This window comes from Eucyclogobius newberryi, unplaced genomic scaffold (assembly GCF_026437365.1).
Source record: "Eucyclogobius newberryi isolate DKJ021-1_F unplaced genomic scaffold, fEucNew1.0.hap1 SCAF_2, whole genome shotgun sequence".
Lineage (NCBI taxonomy): Eukaryota > Metazoa > Chordata > Actinopteri > Gobiiformes > Gobiidae > Eucyclogobius > Eucyclogobius newberryi.
Genome location: NW_027315834.1, coordinates 52,272,665 through 52,300,481, shown reverse-complemented (window position 1 = coordinate 52,300,481; position 27,817 = coordinate 52,272,665). Strand labels below are relative to the sequence as shown.

Below are 27,817 nucleotides of genomic sequence, written 5' to 3'. Positions count from 1 at the left end.
ATGTAAGGGCCCGGTGCATGTATCATGTCAGGGGCCCGGTGCCTGTATCATGTAAGGGCCCGGTGCATGTATCATGTCAGGGGCCCGGTGCATGTATCATGTCAGGGCCCGGTGCATGTATCATGTCAGGGCCCGGTGCATGTATCATGTCGGGGCCCGGTGCATGTATCATGTCGGGGCCCGGTGCATGTATAATGTCAGGGGCCCGGTGCATGTATCATGTCAGGGGCCCGGTGCATGTATCATGTCAGGGCCCGGTGCATGTATCATGTCAGGGCCCGGTGCATGTATCATGTCAGGGGCCCGGTGCATGTATCATGTCAGGGGCCCGGTGCATGTATCATGTCAGGGGCCCGGTGCATGTATCATGTCAGGGGCCCGGTGCATGTATCATGTCAGGGCCCGGTGCATGTATCATGTAAGGGCCCGGTGCATGTATCATGTCAGGGGCCCGGTGCATGTATCATGTAAGGGCCCGGTGCATGTATCATGTCAGGGCCCGGTGCATGTATCATGTAAGGGCCCGGTGCATGTATCATGTCAGGGGCCCGGTGCATGTATCATGTAAGGGCCCGGTGCATGTATCATGTAAGGGCCCGGTGCATGTATCATGTCAGGGGCCCGGTGCATGTATCATGTCAGGGCCCGGTGCATGTATCATGTCAGGGGCCCGGTGCATGTATCATGTCGGGGCCCGGTGCATGTATCATGTCAGGGCCCGGTGCATGTATCATGTCAGGGCCCGGTGCATGTATCATGTCAGGGGCCCGGTGCATGTATAATGTCAGGGGCCCGGTGCATGTATCATGTCAGGGGCCCGGTGCATGTATCATGTCAGGGCCCGGTGCATGTATCATGTCAGGGGCCCGGTGCATGTATCATGTCGGGGCCCGGTGCATGTATAATGTCAGGGGCCCGGTGCATGTATCATGTCAGGGGCCCGGTGCATGTATCATGTAAGGGCCCGGTGCATGTATCATGTCAGGGCCCGGTGCATGTATCATGTCAGGGGCCCGGTGCATGTATCATGTCGGGGCCCGGTGCATGTATAATGTCAGGGGCCCGGTGCATGTATCATGTCTGGGGCCCGGTGCATGTATCATGTAAGGGCCCGGTGCATGTATCATGTCAGGGGCCCGGTGCATGTATCATGTCAGGGCCCGGTGCATGTATCATGTAAGGGCCCGGTGCATGTATAATGTCAGGGGCCCGGTGCATGTATCATGTCAGGGCCCGGTGCATGTATCATGTCAGGGCCCGGTGCATGTATCATGTCAGGGGCCCGGTGCATGTATAATGTCAGGGGCCCGGTGCATGTATCATGTAAGGGCCCGGTGCATGTATCATGTCGGGGCCCGGTGCATGTATCATGTCAGGGGCCCGGTGCATGTATCATGTCAGGGCCCGGTGCATGTATCATGTCAGGGGCCCGGTGCATGTATCATGTCAGGGCCCGGTGCATGTATCATGTCGGGGCCCGGTGCATGTATCATGTCAGGGGCCCGGTGCATGTATAATGTCAGGGGCCCGGTGCATGTATCATGTCTGGGGCCCGGTGCATGTATCATGTAAGGGCCCGGTGCATGTATCATGTCAGGGGCCCGGTGCCTGTATCATGTAAGGGCCCGGTGCATGTATCATGTAAGGGCCCGGTGCATGTATCATGTTAGGGGCCCGGTGCATGTATCATGTAAGGGCCCGGTGCGTGTATCATGTCGGGGCCCGGTGCATGTATCATGTAAGGGCCCGGTGCATGTATCATGTTAGGGGCCCGGTGCGTGTATCATGTAAGGGCCCGGTGCGTGTATCATGTCAGGGCCCGGTGCATGTATCATGTCAGGGGCCCGGTGCCTGTATCATGTAAGGGCCCGGTGCATGTATCATGTAAGGGCCCGGTGCATGTATCATGTCAGGGGCCCGGTGCATGTATAATGTCAGGGGCCCGGTGCATGTATCATGTCAGGGCCCGGTGCATGTATCATGTCAGGGGCCCGGTGCATGTATCATGTCAGGGCCCGGTGCATGTATCATGTCAGGGCCCGGTGCATGTATCATGTCAGGGGCCCGGTGCATGTATCATGTCAGGGGCCCGGTGCATGTATAATGTCAGGGGCCCGGTGCATGTATCATGTCAGGGCCCGGTGCATGTATCATGTCAGGGCCCGGTGCATGTATCATGTCAGGGGCCCGGTGCGTGTATCATGTCGGGGCCTGGTGCTGTGGTCATCTCTCAGAGCCATCGGCCCCTGAGCATCTCGGTTGTGGGATGCCTCTCTTTCCCTGCAGGCTCTTCCTCAGAGTGTTTGATGTTATTGGCCCCTGGGGGACCAAAATGGTAAATCTCTCTCTTTCTCCCGGTGTAAGTAAGTAATTAAGTACATTTTATTTCTACAGCACCTTTCACAGACAGAGGTCACAAAGTGCTTCACAAAACACAGAATAAAACAATAAAAACACAAAAAACTTACAGTGAGCAATACATATACAACAATATACAACAATAAACAACAATAAACAACAATAAACAACAATAAACAGTTGGATCAGTCCCTAAAACAAAAGCATTTAAAAGGCTCGACTAAATAAAAAGGTTTTAATCTGAGCCTTAAAAGCAGTAAGAGAGTCCAGTGACCGCAGGGAGAGCGGAAGATGGTTCCAGAGTCTGGAACAGTCTGGAAGGATCTGTCTCCTCTGGTCCCAGAACGGGTGCGAGGAACCAACAGTTCCTGCTCCAAGGACCTTAGTGAGCGAGAGGGAGTGTACGGTTTAATCAGATCAAGGATGTGCAGAGGGACCGGACCATTTAAAGCTCTAAAAGTCAGAACTAGAATTTTAAACTGTTTCCATGGAGACGGGCTCCAGTGAAGGGCTCTGAGGGTGAAATGTGGCCCTTCTATTTGTGCGAGTCAAGATCCTCGCTGCAGAGTTCTGGAGCAGCTGCAGACGAGAGAGTTCCTTCTTATTAAGAGGAAAACAAACTGTTACAATCGTCTAAACGTGAGACACAAAAGCATGAATCTGTTCTTTTCTTCTGTATCTTGCTGCGTTGCACCAATGAAATTTCCCCATGTGGGACAATAAAGGAATATCTTATCTTATCTTATTGAATTGTAACTTCAGATCATTTTGAGACACTTTCCTGAGCTTAGAGATTTTCCTCAACTGAAAGAAACAGTTCCTCGTCAACAGCTTGGAGTGGTGCTCTAAAGACATGTCTTTGTCAAAGACAACACCCAAGTTTCTAAGACTTGGTTTAGCAGTCTGACCTAAAACACCCAAGTACTGGTTTATCCCTGGAATGGCATCATCAGGGGCAATAATCAGAGTTTCTGTTTTGTCTGTTTTTAGCTGCAGAGTTTTGACTCAGCCATTGTTTCATTTGCACTAAACAACTGACCAAGGAGTTCAGCTTCTGGATCTCAGAAGGTTTAAAAGAGCTGAATACCGTCATGAACAGGTGGTAGGACACATCACTAAACTCTTTAATGATCATTCCCAGGGGAATTATATAAAGCAGAAATAGGACGGGACCCAAAACACAGCCCTGAGGAACTCCACACAACAGATCAGCTGAGTCAGACATTATTTGGTTTGCAGCAACATTAAAGCTCCGACCGGATAAATATGAGGAAAACTAATGAAGAACTGACTCTGATCGTCCAATCAGGTCCCTCAGTCTGTTCAACAGGATATGATGGTCGACAGTGTCAAAGGTCAACCGTGCAGACAGATCCAACAGAACTAGAACCGTGCATGTTCCAGAATCAGCAGACATCACAATGTCACTGGACACCTTCAACAATGCGGTTTCCGTAGAATGATGTTTGAGGAAACCAGATTGAAACGAGTCGTGAATGTTTGACTGATCAAGGAAATCTGAGCCACATTCTCCAGGATCTGGGACATGAACGGGAGCTTTGATATGGGTCTGAAACTTTAGGGTCTGTCGGGTCCAAGTTTGTCTTTTTCAGTAAAGGCTCAACTATGGCATGTTTAAATGGAGCAGGAAAAACACCTTGGTCAGTTGTTTAGTGCAAATAAAACAATGGCTGAGTAAAAACTCTGCAGCTAAAAACAGACAAAACAGAAACTCTGATTATTGCCCCTGATGATGTCATTCCAGGGATAAACCAGCACTTGGGTGTTTTAGGTCAGACTGTAAAACCAAGTCTTAGAAACTTGGGTGTTGTCTTTGACAAAGACATGTCTTTAGAGCACCACTCCAGCTGTTGACGAGGAACTGTTTCTTTCAGTTGAGGAAAATCTCTAAGCTCAGGAAAATGGTGTCTCAAAATGACCTGGAACTTATAATTCATGCATTTGTGTCTCACGTTTAGACGATTGTAACAGTTTGTTTTCCTCTTAATAAGAAGGAACTCTCTCGTCTGCAGCTGCTCCAGAACTCTGCAGCGAGGATCTTGACCCGCACAAATAGAAGGGCCACATTTCACCCTCAGAGCCCTTCACTGGAGCCCGTCTCCATGGAAACAGTTTAAAATTCTAGTTCTGACTTTTAGAGCTTTAAATGGTCCGGTCCCTCTGCACATCCTTGATCTGATTAAACCGTACACTCCCTCTCGCTCACTAAGGTCCTTGGAGCAGGAACTGTTGGTTCCTCGCACCCGTTCTGGGACCAGAGGAGACAGATCCTTCCAGACTGTTCCAGACTCTGGAACCATCTTCCGCTCTCCCTGCGGTCACTGGACTCTCTTACTGCTTTTAAGGCTCAGATTAAAACCTTTTTATTTAGTCGAGCCTTTTAAATGCTTTTGTTTTAGGGACTGATCCAACTGTTTATTGTTGTTTATTATTGTTTATTGTTGTATATTGTTGTATATTGTTGTATATGTATTGCTCACTGTAAGTTTGTGTTTTTATTGTTTTATTCTGTGTTTTGTGAAGCACTTTGTGACTTCTGTCTGTTCACATAACATGCACTTATGTCTCTCCAGCACTGTTCAGTTTACAGCCTTGGTCGCTCCGCTGTTATTACTCTGCCATTGAGCTACACTTTCTGTCATTGAGCTACACTTTCTGTCATTGAGCTACACTTTTTGTCATTGAGCTACACTTTCTGCCATTGAGCTACACTTTCTGCCATTGAGCTACACTTTCTGTCATTGAGCTACACTTTCTGCCATTGAGCTACACTTTCTGCCATTGAGCTACACTTTCTGTCATTGAGCTACACTTTCTGCCATTGAGCTACACTTTCTGCCATTGAGCTACACTTTCTGTCATTGAGCTACACTTTCTGTCATTGAGCTACACTTTCTGTCATTGAGCTACACTTTCTGCCATTGAGCTACACTTTCTGTCATTGAGCTACACTTTCTGTCATTGAGCTACACTTTCTGCCATTGAGCTACACTTTCTGTCATTGAGCTACACTTTCTGTCATTGAGCTACACTTTCTGCCATTGAGCTACACTTTCTGCCATTGAGCTACACTTTCTGTCATTGAGCTACACTTTCTGTCATTGAGCTACACTTTCTGTCATTGAGCTACACTTTCTGTCATTGAGCTACACTTTCTGCCATTGAGCTACACTTTCTGCCATTGAGCTACACTTTCTGTCATTGAGCTACACTTTATGTCATTGAGCTACACTTTCTGCCATTGAGCTACACTTTCTGCCATTGAGCTACACTTTCTGCCATTGAGCTACACTTTCTGTCATTGAGCTACACTTTCTGCCATTGAGCTACACTTTCTGCCATTGAGCCTGAGCGTGTGTTTCTTCTGGTGCCACGCCTTGAGCCTGAGCGTGTGTTTCTTCTGGTGCCACGCCTTGAGCCTGAGCGTGTGTTTCTTCTGGTGCCACGCCTTGAGCCTGAGCGTGTGTTTCCTCTGGTGCCACGCCTTGAGCCTGAGCGTGTGTTTCTTCTGGTGCCACGCCTTGAGCCTGAGCGTGTGTTTCTTCTGGTGCCACGCCTTGAGCCTGAGCGTGTGTTTCTTCTGGTGCCACGCCTTGAGTCTGAGCGTGTGTTTCTTCTGGTGCCACGCCTTGAGTCTGAGCGTGTGTTTCTTCTGGTGCCACGCCTTGAGCCTGAGCGTGTGTTTCTTCTGGTGCCACGCCTTGAGCCTGAGCGTGTGTTTCTTCTGGTGCCACGCCTTGAGCCTGAGCGTGTGTTTCCTCTGGTGCCACGCCTTGAGCCTGAGCGTGTGTTTCTTCTGGTGCCACGCCTTGAGCCTGAGCGTGTGTTTCTTCTGGTGCCACGCCTTGAGCCTGAGCGTGTGTTTCTTCTGGTGCCACGCCTTGAGCCTGAGCGTGTGTTTCTTCTGGTGCCACGCCTTGAGCCTGAGCGTGTGTTTCTTCTGGTGCCACGCCTTGAGCCTGAGCGTGTGTTTCTTCTGGTGCCACGCCTTGAGTCTGAGCGTGTGTTTCCTCTGGTGCCACGCCTTGAGCCTGAGCGTGTGTTTCTTCTGGTGCCACGCCTTGAGTCTGAGCGTGTGTTTCTTCTGGTGCCACGCCTTGAGCCTGAGCGTGTGTTTCTTCTGGTGCCACGCCTTGAGCCTGAGCGTGTGTTTCTTCTGGTGCCACGCCTTGAGCCTGAGCGTGTGTTTCTTCTGGTGCCACGCCTTGAGCCTGAGCGTGTGTTTCTTCTGGTGCCACGCCTTGAGCCTGAGCGTGTGTTTCCTCTGGTGCCACGCCTTGAGCCTGAGCGTGTGTTTCTTCTGGTGCCACGCCTTGAGCCTGAGCGTGTGTTTCTTCTGGTGCCACGCCTTGAGTCTGAGCGTGTGTTTCTTCTGGTGCCACGCCTTGAGCCTGAGCGTGTGTTTCTTCTGGTGCCACGCCTTGAGCCTGAGCGTGTGTTTCTTCTGGTGCCACGCCTTGAGCCTGAGCGTGTGTTTCTTCTGGTGCCACGCCTTGAGCCTGAGCGTGTGTTTCTTCTGGTGCCACGCCTTGAGCCTGAGCGTGTGTTTCTTCTGGTGCCACGCCTTGAGCCTGAGCGTGTGTTTCTTCTGGTGCCACGCCTTGAGCCTGAGCGTGTGTTTCCTCTGGTGCCACGCCTTGAGTCTGAGCGTGTGTTTCTTCTGGTGCCACGCCTTGAGCCTGAGCGTGTGTTTCTTCTGGTGCCACGCCTTGAGCCTGAGCGTGTGTTTCTTCTGGTGCCACGCCTTGAGCCTGAGCGTGTGTTTCTTCTGGTGCCACGCCTTGAGCCTGAGCGTGTGTTTCTTCTGGTGCCACGCCTTGAGCCTGAGCGTGTGTTTCTTCTGGTGCCACGCCTTGAGCCTGAGCGTGTGTTTCTTCTGGTGCCACGCCTTGAGCCTGAGCGTGTGTTTCTTCTGGTGTTTGTGTGTTTCAGATGCTGCAGAGACGGACTCTTGGTAAACTCCCTCTCCAGGCTAACTTCTATCCCATGACTTCTGCCGCCTTCCTTCAAGATCAAGACCAGAACCAGGATCAAACCAGGAGCAGACTTACTCTGCTCTCTGCGCAGAGCCAAGCTGTGGCTGCGCTAAAGCCAGGTATGAACCAGGACTAAACCAGGACTAAACCAGGACTAAACCAGGACTAAACCAGGTCTAAACCAGGACTAAACCAGGACTAAACCAGGTCTTTGTCTTGTAGGTTTCCTGGAGCTGGTCTTGGATCGCAGGCTGCAACAGGACGATAATCGAGGCCTGGGACAAGGAGTGACTGACAATAAATGCACCCAGAGCCAGTTGCACCTGCTGATGGAGGTATGACCCCACCCACATGTTCACAGGCCCCGCCCACATGTTCACAAGCCCCTCTCCCCACTCTGCTTCTTCTGCCCAATGTTCATGAAACGAAACATTTAAATGTCACTGAAGAGAAAGTGACTTTAGTGTCACGAATAATGTGTTTGTGACGGAGCTTTATCAAATATAAATGTCATAAACATTTCTTAACAAACTCTATTTAACTTAACGAACTGAGAACGTGTGTGTGTGTGTGTGTCACTGAATTTATGGAGTTCAGTGTGACTATCTGCTCAGATAGAGCGTCTCGTAGATGTTTAGGACCAGCACAATGACCTCCAGCACAATGACCTCCAGCACAATGACCTCCAGCACAATGACCTCCAGCACAATGACCTCCAGCACAATGACCTCCAGCACAATGAGCTCCAGCACAATGACCTCCAGCACAATGACCTCCAGCACAATGACCTCCAGCACAATGACCTCCAGCACAATGACCTCCAAGACAATGACCTCCAGCACAATGACCTCCAGCACAATGACCTCCAGCACAATGACCTCCAGCACAATGAGCTCCAGCACAATGACCTCCAGCACAATGACCTCCAGCACAATGACCTCCAGCACAATGACCTCCAGCACAATGACCTCCAAGACAATGACCTCCAGCACAATGACCTCCAGCACAGTGACCTCCAGCACAATGACCTCCAGTTTGTTCAGGATTAAGAAGCAGATCGTTAAGTGTCCTCCAGGTTTTTATCTCCTTCACACGAGCTCTAAGTCTGTCTCCTTGATCGCTGCAGCTGTGTTTTGTCTCGTCGCCGTGTCAACGCCGTGATGTCTGACCCCTGCGGCACACCAGGGTTACTTTAGGTCAGGAGCTCTGGTTTACATGAACAAATGACTTCATGACAGTGCCACAGGTCTGTGTTCATGAAGTCCAGTGATCCGGGGCATCTTGGGGACAGGGACAGAGACAGGGACAATGATGGACGACTTGAAGCTGGGACATGGCATGACTCCAGGAGGACAGGGGCCAGCTCGCCTGCACAGTGTCTTAAGGTGGCCGGGGTGACACCGTCTGGTCCAGCAGCTTTTCTGGGGTTGCCGGTTCACACCCTGACCCTGACCCCAAACCTGACCCTGACACTGACCCTAAACCTGACCCTAAACCTGACACTGACCTTGACCATTAACCTGACCCTCACCCTCACCCTCACCCTCACCCTGACCCCGCCTCCCTCTGCTGCCTCAGTTTTGTTGTGAACAGGGTTTGTCATTATTATCATCTCCTTGTCTCCTCTCGCCATGTCTCCTTGTCACCTACAGGAAGTGGGCGGGGCCTGGGGTTCTCACCTGTCGCTGCTTGCTCATCTGAGCTCACTGTCGATCATGCACCCTGTCGTCACCATGGCAACACCTGAACCCTCCACCCATGCATCCAAGATCAGCCCCTACACTGCCATCAGCTCCTCCCTCCCATGTGACCTGCATCTGCTCAACATGAGAACCCTGGAGAGTCAACAGGTGAGACCCAGACCCTGACCCTAACGTAACCCTGACCCTAACCGTAACCCTGACCCTGACCGTAACCCTGACCTGACCCTAACCCTGACCCTAACCGTAACCCTAACCCTGACCCTGACCGTAACCCTGACCCTAACCGTAACCCTGACCCAGACCCTGACCCAGACCCTGACCCAGACCCTAACCCTAACGTAACCCTGACCCTAACCGTAACCCTGACCCTGACCGTAACCCTGACCTGACCCTAACCCTGACCCTGACCGTAACCCTGACCCTAACCGTAACCCTGACCCAGACCCTGACCCAGACCCTGACCCAGACCCTAACCCTAACGTAACCCTGACCCTAACCGTAACCCTGACCCTGACCGTAACCCTGACCCTAACCGTAACCCTGACCCAGACCCTGACCCAGACCCTGACCCAGATCCTAACCGTGACCCTGATCCTGACCCTAACCCAGACGCAGACCCTAAACCTGACCCTGACCCAGAAGCGCATCGAGAGCCGCCATATTGGATTCTGTAACTTACGTCTTTGATCTCGTGACGACCGTTTTTTTTTTTTTTTTAAATCCTCAAAATACAAATAGAGTGATTTTGACTCAAGAAAATGAACAAAACACACTTCTATAAAGGTGCTAGCGTTAGCCGCCTAGCTTAGCTTGAGTCACATGACAGGTTTGACGTGAGATCCATGACTTGTAATATTGGTCATTTAATATGAGCCTGTCACTCATGTCACATGACCCTCGTCAAGGAGAAAGCAGTGAGCTCAGTGTCCCCTGTCCTTAGACCCTCCTTCTGTCCTTAGACCCTCCTTCTGTCCTTAGACCCTCCTTCTGTCCTTAGACCCTCCTTCTGTCCTTAGACCCTCCTTCTGTCCTTAGACCCTCCTTCTGTCCTTAGACCCTCCTTCTGTCCTTAGACCCTCCTTCTGTCCTTAGACCCTCCTTCTGTCCTTAGCCCCTCCTTCTGTCCTTAGACCCACCTTCTGTCCTTAGACCCTCCTTCTGTCCTTAGACCCTCCTTCTGTCCTTAGCCCCTCCTTCTGTCCTTAGCCCCTCCTTCTGTCCTTAGACCCTCCTTCTGTCCTTAGACCCTCCTTCTGTCCTTAGACCCTCCTTCTGTCCTTAGACCCTCCTTCTGTCCTTAGACCCTCCTTCTGTCCTTAGACCCTCCTTCTGTCCTTAGACCCTCCTTCTGTCCTTAGCCCCTCCTTCTGTCCTTAGACCCACCTTCTGTCCTTAGACCCTCCTTCTGTCCTTAGACCCTCCTTCTGTCCTTAGCCCCTCCTTCTGTCCTTAGACCCTCCTTCTGTCCTTAGACCCTCCTTCTGTCCTTAGACCCTCCTTCTGTCCTTAGACCCTCCTTCTGTCCTTAGACCCTCCTTCTCGGCCAGGAAGAAACTACAAAACCTCTTTGGGAAACTAGGAGGACATTCAGACGCAACCTCAGACGTTTTTGATCCTGTGACACAGGAAGCAGGAAGTCCATCACAGGAAGTGGCCTTGCTGCTGCACAGGAAGGGCTTTGACTGTAACGCTGTCCCCGCCCCAAAGCCAGCGTGCACGTGGAGAGAGCACCAGGAGGTACGTGCACGTTTGCTCTAGGATGAGGTTTCGCTCTTGCGTTAAATGATCATGTGTCCTTTTGTCTTCTGTCCTTTTGTCTTCTGTCCTTTTGTCCTCTGTTCTCAGATAAATTTGTCAGACGTTCTGGCGCCGCTGCGTCTGCGTTCGGTGCGACCTTCCGGACTTACTCTGCTGCGATTGGACGAGCAGCCAGACTCCGCCCACCAGGAAGAGCACAAAATCCCACCAATGGAAATCCGCGCTTTCAGAGTACAGCTGCAATGAGCCAATCAGAGGCCAGCATCAGGGAGAGGGCCAATCAGAGGCCAGCATCAGGGAGAGGGCCAATCAGAGGCCAGCATCAGGGAGAGGGCCAATCAGAGGCCAGCATCAGGGAGAGGACCAATCAGAGGCCAGCATCAGGGAGAGGACCAATCAGAGGCCAGCATCAGGGAGAGGACCAATCAGAGGCCAGCATCAGGGAGAGGACCAATCAGAGGCCAGCATCAGGGAGAGGACCAATCAGAGGCCAGCATCAGGGAGAGGACCAATCAGAGGCCAGCATCAGGGAGAGGACCAATCAGAGGCCAGCATCAGGGAGAGGACCAATCAGAGGCCAGCATCAGGGAGAGGACCAATCAGAGGCCAGCATCAGGGAGAGGACCAATCAGAGGCCAGCATCAGGGAGAGGACCAATCAGAGGCCAGCATCAGGGAGAGGACCAATCAGAGGCCAGCATCAGGGAGAGGACCAATCAGAGGCCAGCATCAGGGAGAGGACCAATCAGAGATGAGATCAGACGAATATGAAGTGGAAATTCCTCTTGGACGTCTTAAAAACTTGAATTGTAAATATTTTTTAAACTGAATGAACCCGAGTTCAGCTGAAGTTCAATTCAATAAAAAAATGTAATTTAATTGTGTGAAATGTGTGCATTGCCAAAATCAAAAATATAGTGACAAAACCATTATTTGAAGACTTATCCGTGCGTTTGTCTCCAGTAGATTAAAACGTTCTGTATTTCAGGGATAGAGCCCCCAGTACGGGGCCTGGTCTTACAATAGGTTTGGCCTAGAAGCTTGAGTCATGAGTCATTCTGCTTGAATTCCAGTCACACTCTGTAACTAAGAATTTATTTTAAAATGTTGTAAATCAAGTTGAAAGAGAAGTTAATAGAACATATGTAAACAATTACTGAATAATAAGGAAACTAAGAAAGTTAATCTGGACAGGAATGATATTAATGATAATTCTAATTATATTAGTTTCCGCATCATTGTTTTAACCAATTTAAAGCCATTCTAGAAAATTAAATATGTGGTAAAATGGGGACCTGAGGTTCAAAAAATAGGTCAGCAAAAAACGTAAATGGAGAGTCAAAATGTAATACAAATGAAATCTGAAAGTACAGGCTTGTGAAAATGTAATGAGATTACAACTAAAAAGACAGGAAAAGAATCAAATTAAAGAACTACAATGTGCAGAATCATGGTTTTATTGTGCAAAGAAACAACAAAAAATCCTGGGGGTCACATAATATATACTGGGGGTCACATAAATACCGGGGGACCACAGACATACCGGGTGTCACATTACGTTGGTGGGGTCTAAAACATTAGTTGTCTGTATGTTCAGGATGTTTTACTGAGATGTTTCAGTCACACAGACTTTGATGGTTTGGTCATTACAGGTGGTACATTCTAACAATTGCTTTTGTGTCTCACGTTTAGACGATTGTAACAGTTTGTTTTCCTGTCTTAACAAGAAGGAACTCTCTCGTCTGCAGCTGCTCCAGAACTCTGCAGCGAGGATCTTGACCCGCACAAATAGAAGGGCCACATTTCACCCTCAGAGCCCTTCACTGGAGCCCGTCTCCATGGAAACAGTTTAAAATTCTAGTTCTGACTTTTAGAGCTTTAAATGGTCCGGTCCCTCTGCACATCCTTGATCTGATTAAACCGTACACTCCCTCTCGCTCACTAAGGTCCTTGGAGCAGGAACTGTTGGTTCCTCGCACCCGTTCTGGGACCAGAGGAGACAGATCCTTCCAGACTGTTCCAGACTCTGGAACCATCTTCCGCTCTCCCTGCGGTCACTGGACTCTCTTACTGCTTTTAAGGCTCAGATTAAAACCTTTTTATTTAGTCGAGCCTTTTAAATGCTTTTGTTTTAGGGACTGATCCAACTGTTTATTGTTGTTTATTATTGTTTATTGTTGTATATTGTTGTATATTGTTGTATATGTATTGCTCACTGTAAGTTTGTGTTTTTATTGTTTTATTCTGTGTTTTGTGAAGCACTTTGTGACTTCTGTCTGTGAAAGGTGCTATACAAATAAAATGTACTTACTTACTTATAAAACTTATTTTTGATCTTCTAAAACACATGTCAAATACAAGGCCCGTGGGCCAAATCCGGCCCGCCAGACGTTTTAATCCGGCCCGCCGAACATTTCAAATTCATATCAAAAAATATATATATATATATTTTTTGTAATCGATTCATAGAACTGTAGTTACATCCGTAACCGTTTTTAGCGCTAAAACTACGAGTCCCACAATGCCGCCGGTGGCCGCCCCTCCCCCAAGGGGCTCTGCTGCACTGCTGTGTGAGCTGTGTGCAGGGAGAAGTGCACTTTAAGCACTTTTGAGCAGAGGTTTAGTGGCGTGTTAGTTCAGGTGTACAGATAACTACACGGACGTGGAAATGTTAGTTAGTCCATTTTAAAGGTTTTTTAGATCTTGAGAAGTTGATTTTGTTATAAAGTCATGTTTATCTCTGTAGATCAACTCTGAAGTTGTAATGCACATAAACTGAAGCACAGTGTTGGTGAAATTACATTACATTTCAGTTTATGAGAACGTTTTGTCATTTTTTTTATTGATCCAGTAATTGCTTCAAAACAGAGTAGGCTTTATAAAGCTATTTATTTCTTATATTTTTGATAGTTTTATTTCTACGTTATGTTCGACCCAGCCTGAGCGTCCAAATTCGTCCCGCGGCCCAAATGAATTTGACACCCCTGTTCTAAAATGATCAAGGTGCATTATGGGTAAAATCCCCAGTTCAAGGCAGCACATGCTATACTAATGTATCCTTGGTAGACCCATCTGCTAACCAGAGGACACATACCTCTGGAGGACATGGACACTGGAAGGTCTGGTTTACCTGGATGCCCTGCCCCGCCCACCCTGGTGTGTGACATCATCATTCTCTCAACTTCAGAACTATGAACTTTAGCCTCAGAACTCATCTTAGAGTTTGGTTTAAACAGATCTGTGTTTGTTCTGCAGTAAAAAGGTTTCCTCTCCAATGAAAGACAGACTTTAGGGTTGACTTTGTTATTTTTATCATTTTATTTTCACCAAAAACTTCCTTTGACAGAAAATGTGAAATGTTTCAGAAATGAAAACATAAAACAGTGAAAACGTTTTGGCAAAAACAAACCAAAAATAGTATTAAAGTATGTGCTTCATTCATTTTACAGCAATAAGTTACGGTTCAGTGTTTGTTTAAAGGCAACAGAAGTTTCTCAGAACAAAGAGAAATCAATTTGAATCCGGAAAAATCTGTCAAACAAACATGAGACATTCCATTTAGAGCAGGACTAAACCTCTTTAGAGTCCCAGTTTACTGTAAACTGCTTTTACTGTAATTAGAATATCATATAGGCCTTTGATGAAACTCATTTTAGCGTCTTTCCGGATTCAGATTTGAGGGTTAACGCAGAAATCACCATGGTTACCGTCATTGTTAGGTCAGGGGGCGGGGCCATGCATGACAGGGGCGGCGCTCTAAGCACTATTTATGTATTTTTAGTTAAGTTTTAGTTTAGTGGTATAAAAAGTCTTAAGAGTGACGAGAGCTCAACATTCCTTCCTACATACTGCGTTTACGGGCGTGGCCAGAAGGAAGGGGGCGTGCCTTGAAGGAAGGGGCGTGGCTTGAAGGAAGGGGGCGCCGTCTGTAGTGTTATTTACAGTCTTTAAATAGAGACGGCGGTAATTTTGTGTCCAGCTCCTGCGAATACTTTTGAATTCAAATACATTTGTTCAAAGTCTTTAACTCCAGCAGCCATTTTGTGTCACGGGATCAGAAGAACGTTAGAAAAGGGGATCTTTGCAGGAGCCATTTTGTGTCATGGTTAAAGGCAAAAACAGTACTGCTTTATATTGACTAATCTCTCTACTTTTATATGTACAACTTTACCTCCACTAAAACAAGACTTTTACAACACCTTTACAAAAACCTTTAGCGCCCTCTAGTGTCTCTCACATAGTAATACTCAATATTTAGTGTTACACAGCGGCAGCCTGTATCTTCTGTTTGGTTTTGCTTCTGTGAAAGGCATAATTTGAATTGTTTTATAATTTATTCACAGTATATTTAATAGTTAGTCAGGCTTTGTTCGGACTCCATCTTGTAACCCTGGTAAGTGCGGTCAGAAAGCGTTAGCGCAGTCAGAAAGCGTTAGCGCAGTCAGAAAGCGTTAGCGCAGTCAGAAAGCGTTAGCGCAGTCAGAAAGCGTTAGCGCAGTCAGAAAGCGTTAGCGCAGTCAGAAAGCGTTAGCGCAGTCAGAAAGCGTTAGCGCAGTCAGAAAGCGTTAGCGCAGTCAGAAAGCGTTAGCGCAGTCAGAAAGCGTTAGCGCAGTCAGAAAGCGTTAGCGCAGTCAGAAAGCGTTAGCGCCTCACACTGACGTCACAATGTAGGAGCCTCTCTCGCCGCCGTTTCCCCCGGCTCCTCCCTCGCCTTTGGGCTCACGTTTCTTCGTGACGGGCGTCGGGATGAGCGAGGGTCGCGTGGCCGTGGTGGAAGTGCTGGCTGCAGTAGTAGTAGTAGTAGTAGTAGTAGTAGTAGTAGTAGAAGTTGTACTGGATGAGTCTGTATTGGTTTTGCGAGGGCTCGGTGTGTAGTTAAAGGGACTCACTCGAGCAGCTACAGCTCCACGAGGTGCGACACGTGAAGGCTTTTCATCTAAACTCTCGCAGCTGCGGCGCAGGTTGAGATTGGAGCAGGATCCAGAGGGGATTCTGGAGGCGGGAGAGGGGCTGTCAATGATGGGCGGGGCGTTGGAGGGTGAGCGGGCGGAGCACGAGGAGGCGGAGCGTGGGTTATTCACAGGGCAGTCCTCCAGTCGCACCCACACGTCCTCAGATTTATCAGATTTGTCGCTTAAACTGCGCTCGCCGGAATCACTTTTCTTTTTGCGCCATGTGCCTTTGCGCTGTGATGTCACTTCCTCCTCGCTGCGGCCCTTGTCGCTCACCCCTCTCTCGCTGGACTCTGAGGAGGCGGAAAGTATGGAGGAGGAGCTTCCCGTACGTTTCCAGGTGCCGACGCGCGGCAGAGACGTAGAATGTTGTTTGCCGTTCGTGCTACCGTTATTGGCACTGCTGTTCTCGCGTTTCCAAGTGCCAGTGCGGCTAAAGCGCGAAGACGTCACTTCCTGTGGGCGTGAGGGGCTTTCTGAGTGCGAGCGGCTCACATCGCTTTTGCGGGTTAACGGAGGCTGTTGTGTTTCGGGGCTGGAGAGCGAGTCAAGTGCTGTGCTGTTCACATTTTGAGACTCCTCCAGTTTGCGTTTGAGCGTGGGACTTGGCGTCTCTTTGATGAACGTCGACTGTCGAACAAGCGCCGGCGGCTTCTCTGCGTCAGACTTCTGTTTCTTAGGGGCGACGCGTGGTGCTGACTCACTGCGTGGTAACCCTGTGCTTCTGGGTTTGACAGCAGGTTTGGGAGCAGGACTCGCCGCAGACTGAGGAGCAGGTTTGGGCTTCTGGTACCTGGATGGAGTGGAGTCTCGGGATGAGCTGCCGCCCGATCTATCCTCAGTGTTACTTCCCAGTTTGGGGCCGATGGCAGCTCTCGGTTTGGTGCGGCCGCGGGCGCTGGGCTCTGAGCGTGGTTTTCCGGTGATTAAGCTTCGGTAGACTTTCTTTCCTCCTTTGACAGCCGTGTCGTCCTCATGCTCGAGCCGCTGCTCTAGAGTGCTGCGCTCTCCAGGCTTCAGGATGCGTGCTCCTCTTTTCTCCTCCGTCTCAGACAGCTCACACGACTCCAGAGCCTCAGAGGCTTTGTGTTTGGATGACAGCGGAAGCCTGAAGGGCGAGCCCACGGACTTTAGCGACAAAACAGAGTCTGAGTCAGACGATGCCTGGCGTGAGAGCGAGGAGGCAGCTGCAGCGTTTAAAGAGCTGACGATGGAGTTGGCTCCTTCCTGAATGGCTTTCCAGTCAAACGATTCAGAGTCTGGAGACACTGGGCTGTGTGCAGCGTCGCACGGCTCCAGCTCGGCCAGGATGCCCTCATCCTGAGCCTCAGCAGGGGCGGGGTCTATGGAGGGGGCGGACGCAGGGGCAGCGGGCGGAGTCTTCTTCTTCTTCTTGGGCATGGCGGAGCTGATGCACTCCTGGAGCAGGTCGTCCTCAGAGTCGATGGACAACGATGAGAGCGAGGAGTTTCTGCTGAAGCACACGGGCGTGTCCTCCACGTGGAAGGCTTTGGGGATATAACAGTGCGGTGCTGGGCGGGGCTTCCCGGGGGGAGAAGGGTCTGGCTCTGCCGCAGGAGGAGGAGGCGGCTCCGCGGTGAAGGGTTTGTTGTTGTTCTCGTGGTCAATGTCGCTGAGCGAGGAGAGGGAGGAGTTTCTGCTGAAGCAAACGGGCGTGTCTTCAATGGAGAACTTAAGCTTCTCGTCGGCTGTGTTGGGTTTTAGTGGCGCGCTCGCGGCAAATGCAGGAGGAGGAGGCGGTTTGGGTGGAGCTTTGGTTTTGGGCTCCTCTTTGGGTTTCTCCTCGTCTTCGTCAAAGTCGAGCGAGCTGAGCGAGTCATTCCGGGAGAAGCAGCAGGGCGTTCCCTCGATGGGAGTGTAGTGTCGCGGAGAGTCAAAGGAAAAGCCTGGTTTGTTGGTTTGTTTCAGCGCTGCAACAGCGTATGCCGGCCGCTGCTGCGGCTTCACAGGAGATGTGGGCTTTTTCTTCTGTTGCTGCACAGCCAGAGGAGGTGTGGCCTGAGGGGGCAGGGAGGGTGGGGGCTGGAGGCTCTGTTCTACCATTGGTCGAGCCACAGGAGGCAGTTTGCGGAGCTTGGACTTGGGCATTGCAGCGCTGATGCATTCGGCCAAAATGTCGTCTCCGTTCTCTCCTTCGGGAAGCCCGGCCCTGCGCCTGGGAGGAGGCGCAGTCTCCTCAGGGGGTGGGGACTCGATGGTGAGGTCACTGAGGGATGTGGCGGTGGAAAAGTTCAGCGGCGTTCCTTCGACACAGTAAACTCTGGGTGAGTCGTCGCTCGGAGCCTCCTCTTCCCGTTTGTCCATTCTGGGCTGTGATTGAAGACGGCTCTGAGGGGGGAGGAGCTTATAGACTGGCAGCTGACTGGACTTCCTTATTGGCTGCGCTGAGGGGGGGGCTGGGGCTTGTGGTGGTTGTTTCTTGGGTTTGCGAGAGGACTTGGGCATGGCCATGTTGATACAGGCCTCCAGAATCTCGATATCGTCATCAGATTCGCCCTCAAGAAGTGGCTCTGGTTTCTCTGGCGTTTCCTGGGTGACTGGCTCGACCAGCTTCAGGTCGCTGATGTAGGGCTCATCTACACTGAGTGCGCTCAGACTGGAGGCTTTGGAGAAGCCGTGTGGCGTGCTTTCTGTGGCAAAGTGCAGCAGCAGGTCAGAGCTGGGCTCTTGCTCGTCCTGGCGGTGCAGTTTCTGCGTCAGAGCCTCTTCCTTCTCTGCTTTGGGCGGCGGCGGCGTCTTGGCGCGGCTCGGAGGCATAGTCTGCCCTGGACTGTCGGGCAGGTCGCTGGGGCTGATGACACCACTAGGCACGCCACTGCAGGGCTCCGAGGAGCGCACGGACGAGGCAATGGATGAGGTGGAGAAAGAGTCGAGGGAGCTGACGGAGGTGCAGCGGCTGAACATGAGGGGTGTTTCCTGGGCATAGAGCGGGGCGGGTTCAGGAGGACTCTTGGGTGTCCTGGCACCGGATGTGGTGTGATGGTGATGACGCGAGTCATGGTGATGATGTCGTTTGGATCTGGAGTTGGTGGCAGCAGACTCGGTGGCGGTTTGACTCTCTGCTTCTTTTCGCTGCTTCTGCTCATCTGCAGCAGACGTTTTCTCGCTCACGGGCAGCGTGGGGTAGTTGCTGGAGGCGCGCTCACCGCTGTCGTTAGCGCCGCGGCGTTTGCGAGGCAGCACCTCGTGGCCCTCGTCGTCTTCGGAGGACAGCGAGGACAAGGACGAGCCTCGTGAGAAGCAAATGGGCGTGTCCTCCACGCAGTAAGTCTGCGTCGACTCCTGATGACTTTTTGGAGCTACGCGATTGGATGAGGTAGAGTTTTGGCGGAGTTTTGGTGCCGAGGTGTTTGATTCTTTTTGAGCATTACATTTTAAACTGTATTCATCTTTACGTTGCGTTTCAGCGCCGTATTTCAGAGCGGGATTTTCCACGCCATATTTGAGACTAAACTCGTCTTTCCGTGAAGACTCGGAGGTGTATTTTAAACCGTACTCTTCTTTACGCTGCGTTTCGCTGTACTTCAGGCTGTAGTCGATAGGCTGCTCCGTCTGCACATCATACGGCGCCGTGCCGCTATAACTGCGCGTGCTTTTGAGATGCTCCTCAGACTCTCCCGCGTTTGGGTTCAAACTGGGGCTTTGGCGTCCAGAGTTCAGTTGCTCGTCAGAATACTTTAGACTGTAGTTTATGGGGGTGTCTAACTCTGCACCGTCATCGTCCGCCATGTGGTTGGCGCTGCGAATCTTGTGTGCCAAGTCGGCCGGGTACTTCATGTACACGCAGCACTTGTTGGTGACAGCGTTCTCCTCAGAGGGGTAGAAGTTCTCTGCCGCGGTGGAGGAGGGTTTGGTTTTGCCACGGTTGCCGTAGCCGTCGGCGCTGGTTACGCTGTTGAGGCTGTCGCTGGATGCGCGCACGTTGGGTGGGAAAGCTCGGCCGTAGCTGCCGAGTTCGTCGCTGCGTTTTGGACTTGACAGAACCGGCGTGTTTGCGTAGGAGCGAGTGTTGGCGCCGCCGTTAGCACAGCCTCGGCCTTTGCGGTGCGCGGTCTTAGGGCTCAGGTTGTCGATGTTATCAAAAGTCTCTGAAAGCTGCTGCGCATCCAGCTCCTCGAACAGAGCCTTTTGTTTACGAGCATGCAGAGATGGAGCGCCTCCTCCTGGAGACACCACGCTGGTATCCTTGTAGCGCGCCGGGCGGTTTGCCATGAGGTTCCGCAGAGCTGCGGCACTGCCCATGGCGATCATTTTATGACGAGAGTGGATGAGGTTTCGAAGCATTCCCACGGCGCCCAGCTCCCACAGCGTCTCCTGATCAGTGGCATCGCGCGCAGAAAGGTTCCACAGTGTTCCACAGGCGTTTGACACGATGGTCAGACTGTGAGACTTTAGGTGCTGCAAGAGAGTGGGCAGACACCCGTGCTCCCGTAGGGTCTTCCTGTGGAAACAAGAGAGACGGTTACAACACAATCTGTCAAGAAGACTTTAACAAAGGAGTTACTTGTGCATCTGGTTGTGTAGTTGTGTGTAGTTGTGTGTAGTCGCGAGTAGTCGCGAGTAGTCGCGTGTAGTTGCGAGTAGTTGCGAGTAGTCGCGTGTAGTTGCGAGTAGTCGCGTGTAGTCGCGTGTAGTTGCGTGTAGTTGCGAGTAGTTGCGAGTAGTCGCGTGTAGTTGCGAGTAGTCGCGTGTAGTTGCGAGTAGTTGCGAGTAGTTGCGAGTAGTCGCGTGTAGTCGCGAGTAGTCGCGAGTAGTCGCGTGTAGTTGCGAGTAGTTGCGAGTAGTCGCGTGTAGTTGCGAGTAGTCGCGTGTAGTCGCGTGTAGTTGCGTGTAGTTGCGAGTAGTTGCGAGTAGTTGCGAGTAGTCGCGTGTAGTTGCGAGTAGTTGCGAGTAGTTGCGAGTAGTCGCGTGTAGTCGCGAGTAGTCGCGAGTAGTCGCGTGTAGTCGCGTGTAGTCGCGAGTAGTTGCGAGTAGTCGCGTGTAGTCGCGAGTAGTTGCGTGTAGTTGCGAGTAGTTGCGTGTAGTTGCGAGTAGTCGCGAGTAGTCGCGTGTAGTCGCGAGTAGTCGCGAGTAGTCGCGTGTAGTCGCGAGTAGTTGCGAGTAGTTGCGTGTAGTTGCGTGTAGTTGCGTGTAGTTGCGTGTAGTTGCGAGTAGTTGCGTGTAGTTGCGTGTAGTTGCGTGTAGTTGCGAGTAGTTGCGAGTAGTTGCGTGTAGTTGCGTGTAGTTGCGTGTAGTTGCGAGTAGTTGCGTGTAGTTGCGAGTAGTTGCGTGTAGTTGCGAGTAGTTGCGTGTAGTTGCGTGTAGTTGCGTGTAGTTGCGAGTAGTTGCGTGTAGTTGCGAGTAGTTGCGAGTAGTTGCGTGTAGTTGCGTGTAGTTGCGTGTAGTTGCGTGTAGTTGCGTGTAGTTGCGTGTAGTTGCGAGTAGTTGCGTGTAGTTGCGAGTAGTTGCGTGTAGTTGCGAGTAGTTGCGAGTAGTTGCGTGTAGTTGCGTGTAGTTGCGTGTAGTTGCGTGTAGTTGCGTGTAGTTGCGAGTAGTTGCGAGTAGTTGCGTGTAGTTGCGAGTAGTTGCGAGTAGTCGCGTGTAGTTGCGAGTAGTTGCGAGTAGTTGCGTGTAGTTGCGTGTAGTTGCGTGTAGTTGCGTGTAGTTGCGTGTAGTTGCGTGTAGTTGCGAGTAGTTGCGAGTAGTTGCGTGTAGTTGCGTGTAGTTGCGTGTAGTTGCGTGTAGTTGCGTGTAGTTGCGTGTAGTTGCGTGTAGTTGCGAGTAGTTGCGAGTAGTTGCGTGTAGTTGCGAGTAGTTGCGTGTAGTTGCGAGTAGTTGCGTGTAGTTGCGTGTAGTTGCGAGTAGTTGCGTGTAGTTGCGAGTAGTTGCGTGTAGTTGCGTGTAGTTGCGTGTAGTTGCGTGTAGTTGCGAGTAGTTGCGTGTAGTTGCGTGTAGTTGCGTGTAGTTGCGTGTAGTTGCGTGTAGTTGCGTGTAGTTGCGAGTAGTTGCGTGTAGTTGCGAGTAGTTGCGTGTAGTTGCGAGTAGTTGTGTGTATGACCCCTGCATGAGCCCTGCTGTTATTCATGACACAAAGACAAACACAGAAGGAGAGTTTAGAATGTGGGATAAAGAGCAGATATCAACTGTTTAATAACCTGTTACCACCCACCTGTCCGCCGGCGAGCATTTTCTATATCTCAAATATTCTCTTACATCATCACTTTTATTTCCGTGGTCAATACCATAAGTTATACATCATTTTAAAGCTTATTTTCTCAACAAAACGAATATGTCATTGATTTACATTGAATAATTTGCCCCAAGAAGCAATTGCCAATAGTTTGTGAGAAAGTCTCAACTTTTACAAACGCATGTCCTGTTTGCTGTTTATAATGGACGAAACGGCTTTAATTCTGTTCATCCTTGTGCTCAGTCTGTCCGTAAGGAACCATTGAACAACAATATACACTTGTATTTTTACTGAAGTTTTCCCATTTCCAGATATTGTCAAGTAAACAAACTTTTCTTCGTTTCTCGCCGGACGAGAATGCGCTTGTCCGGCGCATTTCTCCGTCCATAACAAATGACCTGTTTGACCAATAAGATAATGTTGGATATCCTTCTTTTCTTCAGACTGTTTCCTACAGAATGAGACCATCCACACATTTTTCTGTCCACGGGTTTGTTTGCTTCAGCCTCCGCAAAAAAGAATGCGCCGCTTGCGACGCACATGTTTCCTCTGTTTACATCTAAATAGCGCCGCATGCTAGCGACGTAGCAGACTTTGAATGACATATTATTCTAGCCAATAAGAATAGCTTTAGAAAGAGAGGCGGGACAAAGGGCTTATTGACACAGAATCTTCTGTATTCTCATGCGTAAGGCTCCGGGAAGGCTGTAAAGAGCCAGATTTCTCGGCAGGATTTTGCGCATAACGTTTTCTGAGTTTATTAGCCTTTTGGACGTGCATTTTGTTAGATATATGTATTATTATACCAATACAAAAATAAATTAAAGCCGCAAGCGGCATCCAACGGCCCTCGCGGGCCGCCGGCCTTCCGACTCTGCACTTTCGACCTGATAAGATGGCGCCCTTATTGTGTGTTGAATTAAAAAAGAACTTGACAGACGGCGACACATTGGACATGGCCAATCCAGTGCAAATGAACACAAGTGTCAGTCAAATTTGCTGCGCCGCCGCACAGAGACCGTAGCACTTGGAATAAAAATATGGATAACTTTTGATGCCCCGCTTGTGTAGATGATTTTCCCCAAATATGAGCTTGATCGAGCTATTGCCCTAGGAGGAGTTCGTTAAAGTGTGAAGCGTAAAAATGTGGTGATTTGAGCAATTCTATGATTTTCCCATAAGGATAACATGGGATGTTTCTGTCATCGCTACGGTTACGCCGTACAAAATATGACTTTGGCTCTCACACTTGTATGATCAGGATGGCAAATTAGAATTTTGTTCAAAATATCATGTCATTTGGAAAAACTCTATTGTTTATAGGCCACTCTGAAGGCCAAATAGTCAGAATTCTGGGAAACGTTTGCGGCTCCGTCGCACAGAGACCGTAAAAGCTATTCTTAAAAGTTGGATAACTTTAGATGCCCCACTTGTCTAGAGGACGTACACCGATTTTGAGGTCGGTGGTCAAAACGCACTAGGAGGAGTTCGTTAAAGTGTGAAACAGAAAAATGTGGATATTTGAGAGATTTAGCGGTTTTCCCATAGGGATAACATGGGAGGTTTATGTCATCGCTACGACTACGCCGTAAAAATTAAGGCATTTGTCTGATTGGCTTTTTTGATCGCGACGCCAAAATAGAATTTTGGGTAAAGTTTAGAAAATTTTGGTAAAACAAATTTTTGACCTTCAATGTTAATTTAAACGTCACTCTGTAGGGGGCGCTATCGCGCCCATTTCAATTTTGTCATCATAAACTGGTCCAAACTAGAAAGTTGAACAACTGATTCAAATTTGGTCCTAATCGGACTGGTTTTGATCAAATGGGAGCAATTTTTAGATCTGCAATATCCCAAAATAAGTTGTCCAACTTTGCGGCTGCGCCGCACACAGACCGTAAAAGGTATCTCAAAAAATTGGATAACTTTAGATGCCCCACTCGTCCAGAGGACGTACGCCGATTTTGAAGTCGGTGGGCAAAACGCCCTAGGAGGAGTTCGTCAAAGTTTGACGTGAACAAAATGGCTAACACAGCGTGTTTTCATTTTCAAAGGAAGATGGCGGCCATAGGGTAATTCTGGGGGCGTGGCCACAATAATATTTGTTTTTTGTCCTCACAAGAGGAATGCGTGTTCCGAATTTCGTAGCTCTACGACAAAGTTGACCTCGGGGCGTCTCCCATAGGCGCAATGTATTTTGACTTTTGTCGGTGGCGCTGTCGCGCCATTTTTTAACGAAAAAAAAAAGGCCCTGAAAAAACAAAATTTTTCGCCGATTTTGAATTTTGGGTAAAGTTTGGTGAGTTTTTGAGCATGTTCAGGGGGTCAAATTAGAGATCAAAAAGCAGAAGAACAAGAAAAATAATAAAAATTAAAGCCGCAAGCGGCATCCAACGGCCCTCGCGGGCCGCCGGCCTTCCGACTCTGCATTTTACAGAGATGGCGCTAACGCAATTGTCTAAGAACTAAGACAGCGACACATTGGACATGTACAATGCTGTGCTTAACCAGTGCAAATGAACACAAGTGTCGGTCGAATGTGCGGCTCCAGCGCACAGAGACCGTGACACTTGGAATAAAAATATGGATAAGTTTTGATGCCCCGCTTGTGTAGATTATTTTCCCCAAATATGAGCTTGATCGAGCTATTGCCCACAGAGGAGTTCATTAAAGTGTGAAGCATAAATGTGAACATTTCAAGGATTTGGCGTTTTTCCCATTTGTGACAGTATATTTGCAGCTCCACGGCAGAGACCGTAGCACTTAAAATCAAAATATGGATAACTTTTGATGCCCCGTTTGTGTAGATGATTTCCCCAAATATGAGCTTGATCGGGCTATCGCCCTAGGAGGAGTTCGTTAAAGTGTGAAGCGTAAAAATGTGGTGATTTGAGCAATTCTATGATTTTCCCATAAGGATAACATGGGATGTTTCTGTCATCACTACGGTTACGCCGTACAAAATATGACTTTGGCTCTCACACTTGTATGATCAGGATGGCAAATTAGAATTTTGTTCAAAATATCATGTCATTTGGAAAAACTATTGTTTATAGGCCACTCTGAAGGCCAAATAGTCAGAATTCTGGGAAACGTTTGCGGCTCCGTCGCACAGAGACCGTAAAAGTTATCCTTAAAAGTTGGATAACTTTAGATGCACCACTTGTCTAGAGGACGTACACCGATTTTGAGGTTGGTGGGCAAAACGCACTAGGAGGAGTTCGTTAAAGTGTAAAACATAAAAATGTGGTAATTTGAGAGATTTGGTGGTTTTCCCATAGGGATAAAATGGGAGGTTTCTGTCATCGCTACGACTACGCCGTAAAAAATAAGGCATTTTTGTGATTGACTTTTGTGATCGGTACGGCAAAATAGAATTTTGGGTAAAGTTTAGACAATTTTGGTAAAACTAATTTTTGACCTTCAATGTTAATTTAAAGGTCACTCTGTAGGGGGCGCTATCGCGCCCATTTCAATTTTGTCAGCCTAAACTGGTCCAAACTAGAAAGTTTAACAACTGATTCAAATTTGGTCCTAATCGGACTGGTTTTGATCAAATGGGAGCAATTTTTAGATCTGCAATATTCCAAAATAAGTTGTCCAACTTTGCGGCTGCGCCGCACACAGACCGTAAAAGGTATCTCAAAAAATTGGATAACTTTAGATGCCCCACTCGTCCAGAGGACGTACGCCGATTTTGAAGTCGGTGGGCAAAACGCCCTAGGAGGAGTTCGTCAATGTTTGACGTGAACAAAATGGCTAACACAGCGTGTTTTCATTTTCAAAGGAAGATGGCGGCCATAGGGTAAATCTGGGGGCGTGGCCACAATGATTTTTTTTGTTTGTCCTCACGAGAGGAATGCGTGTCCCGAATTTCGTAGCTTTACGCCAAAGTTGACCTCGGGGCGTCTCCCATAGGCGCAATGTATTTTGACTTTTGTTGGTGGCGCTGTCGCGCCATTTTTTTAGGAAAAAAAAATGGCCCAGAAAAAACAAAATTTTTCGCCGATTCTGAATTTTGGGCAAAGTTTGGTGAGTTTTTAAGCATGTTCAGGGGGTCAAATTAGAGATCAAAGCGCTGAAGAACAAGAAAAATAATAATATAGCCGCAAGCGGCAATGATCGGCCCTCGCCACGCCGCCGCCACGCCGCCGCCGCCACGCCGCAAGAGGAGGGGGCGCTAATGCGCCCCAATTGTCCTTTTATTAAGCCTACTGCTGAATCTGTGACGCTGACACATCTTCTCCCCTTTGTTTTACCATCAAAAAGCTATTTTATTTTGAATTCTTGGCAAAATGTGCGGCTTTGCCGCACAGACACCGTGACTCTTTGAATAAAAATGTGGATAACTTTTGATGGTTCACCCCTGAAGATGAGTCTCACCAAATTTCAGGTTAATAGGGCTAATGCCCTGAGGGGGAGGAGTTTGTGAAAGTCTAAAGTGTAAACATGTTCTGGCGATTTCCCCATTGGAATAACATGGAAGGTTTCGGTCATCGTTACGGCAACGCCATAACAATTATGACATGGGTCTCACTGACTTTTTTGATGGAGCCAAAATTGAGTTGTGTGTCAAATTTCATATAATTTTGCAAAACTAAATATTTAACCTCCATATAAAATCTGTAGGGGGCGCTGTGGCTCCAAATTAATTTATTTCACTTCAAGTGGGTTTAGGGCAAAGAGTTTAACAACTGATTCTAATTTGACACAATTCGGACTTTATCTGCGCAAACGGCAGAAATGTTAAATTTGGGAGATTTCTGAAATTCTAGCTACAGTTTGCGGCTTCGCCCAAACCCACAGAAACTGTGACAGGGTCAAAGTCATTTGGATAACTTTTGATGTCTCACTCCTCAGTAGCATTTTCACCAAATTTCAGCTTTTTAGGGCCAACGCCCTGGGAGGAGTTCATAAAAGTACGACGTTTGGCCTTGTTTAGCCATTTTTGAAGCAATATGGCCGACATTTGGTTGGGCGGACGGCGTTGCCGTAATAATATTTTTTGCTTCTCTTGTCACCATCTACCTCTGCGCCAAATTTCATGATTCTACGATCAGATTTTTTTTGGGTCATTTCCCATCTCTCAATGCATTTTTGGTACATTTGGGGGCGCTAACGCACCAATTTTTTTAATTTTTGAAAAAGGAAATAGCCAGAATGTAGAGAGGCACGATTTTTAGAGGTGTGCTAATTTTTGTGACTTTTCGTCAATGTTCACTGGGTGAAAAATAGGTGGATTGGTCCCGAGAAGAAGAAGAAGAAAGAAAGAATAATATTCCGATGCGAAAACAATGTTTCCCATTTTCCAAATATCATAAACTATACATTTTCGGAAAGCGCGAGCGCTTTCCTACCTCATGGTGTGGGTCCCTGGTCACTGACGGGTACTTTCGTTAATTTTGAGTGGGCTCCGCCCACTTTGTGTTTTTGGCCCTCTATACAGTAATAATGTTACATTTTTGCATTACATGCTTATATGCACGGAACATGCAAGAGATGGGGAACGTATTCGTGAGCTACTTAGCGCAAATGAGTGCTTTATATGGGGATGTAAAGTGCTCGTTTAGTGCGCACTTTTGCACGGGCTTCGCCCGTTTACAACGGTAAAGTTCCATTTTCCTACTACTAATTAGTATGCACGGGGCGTGCGTGAGTGCTTCGCACGGCCTTACGAGATTAATAGGCCTCTCGCCAGCTTGTGGCGCTTGGGCCTAATGATGTATATCTTGCTGATATTGACGATGAAAATAAATGATGATAAAATAGTAATAGTCTAAAGTCTGTTTTTCCCCGTGCGAAATGGAGCTCACCATCACACACCACACACACATCACATCACACACACACACACCACACA

At 48.9% G+C, this 27,817-nt stretch overlaps 3 protein-coding genes across 4 annotated transcripts in view; 1 reads left to right on the top strand and 2 right to left on the bottom strand.

Annotated features, from left to right (window-relative positions):
* The window catches only part of man2a1 (mannosidase, alpha, class 2A, member 1), a 68,778-nt gene extending 57,211 nt beyond the window's left edge, over window positions 1–11,567 (top strand). The window contains exons 21-25 of the mRNA XM_072453394.1: window positions 7,312–7,474; window positions 7,578–7,690; window positions 9,008–9,205; window positions 10,685–10,795; window positions 10,904–11,567. Coding sequence (XP_072309495.1) covers window positions 7,312–7,474; window positions 7,578–7,690; window positions 9,008–9,205; window positions 10,685–10,795; window positions 10,904–11,062 — 744 coding nt within the window. The 3' untranslated portion in view covers window positions 11,063–11,567. The remainder of the gene's footprint in view (window positions 1–7,311; window positions 7,475–7,577; window positions 7,691–9,007; window positions 9,206–10,684; window positions 10,796–10,903) is intronic.
* LOC140367080 (molybdopterin synthase catalytic subunit) overlaps window positions 1–27,817 on the bottom strand; it is a 135,320-nt gene that overhangs the window by 66,175 nt on the left and 41,328 nt on the right. The window lies entirely within an intron of this gene.
* The window catches only part of apc (APC regulator of WNT signaling pathway), a 43,849-nt gene continuing 30,146 nt past the window's right edge, over window positions 14,115–27,817 (bottom strand). For both annotated transcript variants that reach the window (XM_072453392.1, XM_072453393.1), the window contains exon 17: window positions 14,115–20,229. In XM_072453392.1, coding sequence (XP_072309493.1) covers window positions 15,465–20,229 — 4,765 coding nt within the window. In that variant the 3' untranslated portion in view covers window positions 14,115–15,464. The remainder of the gene's footprint in view (window positions 20,230–27,817) is intronic.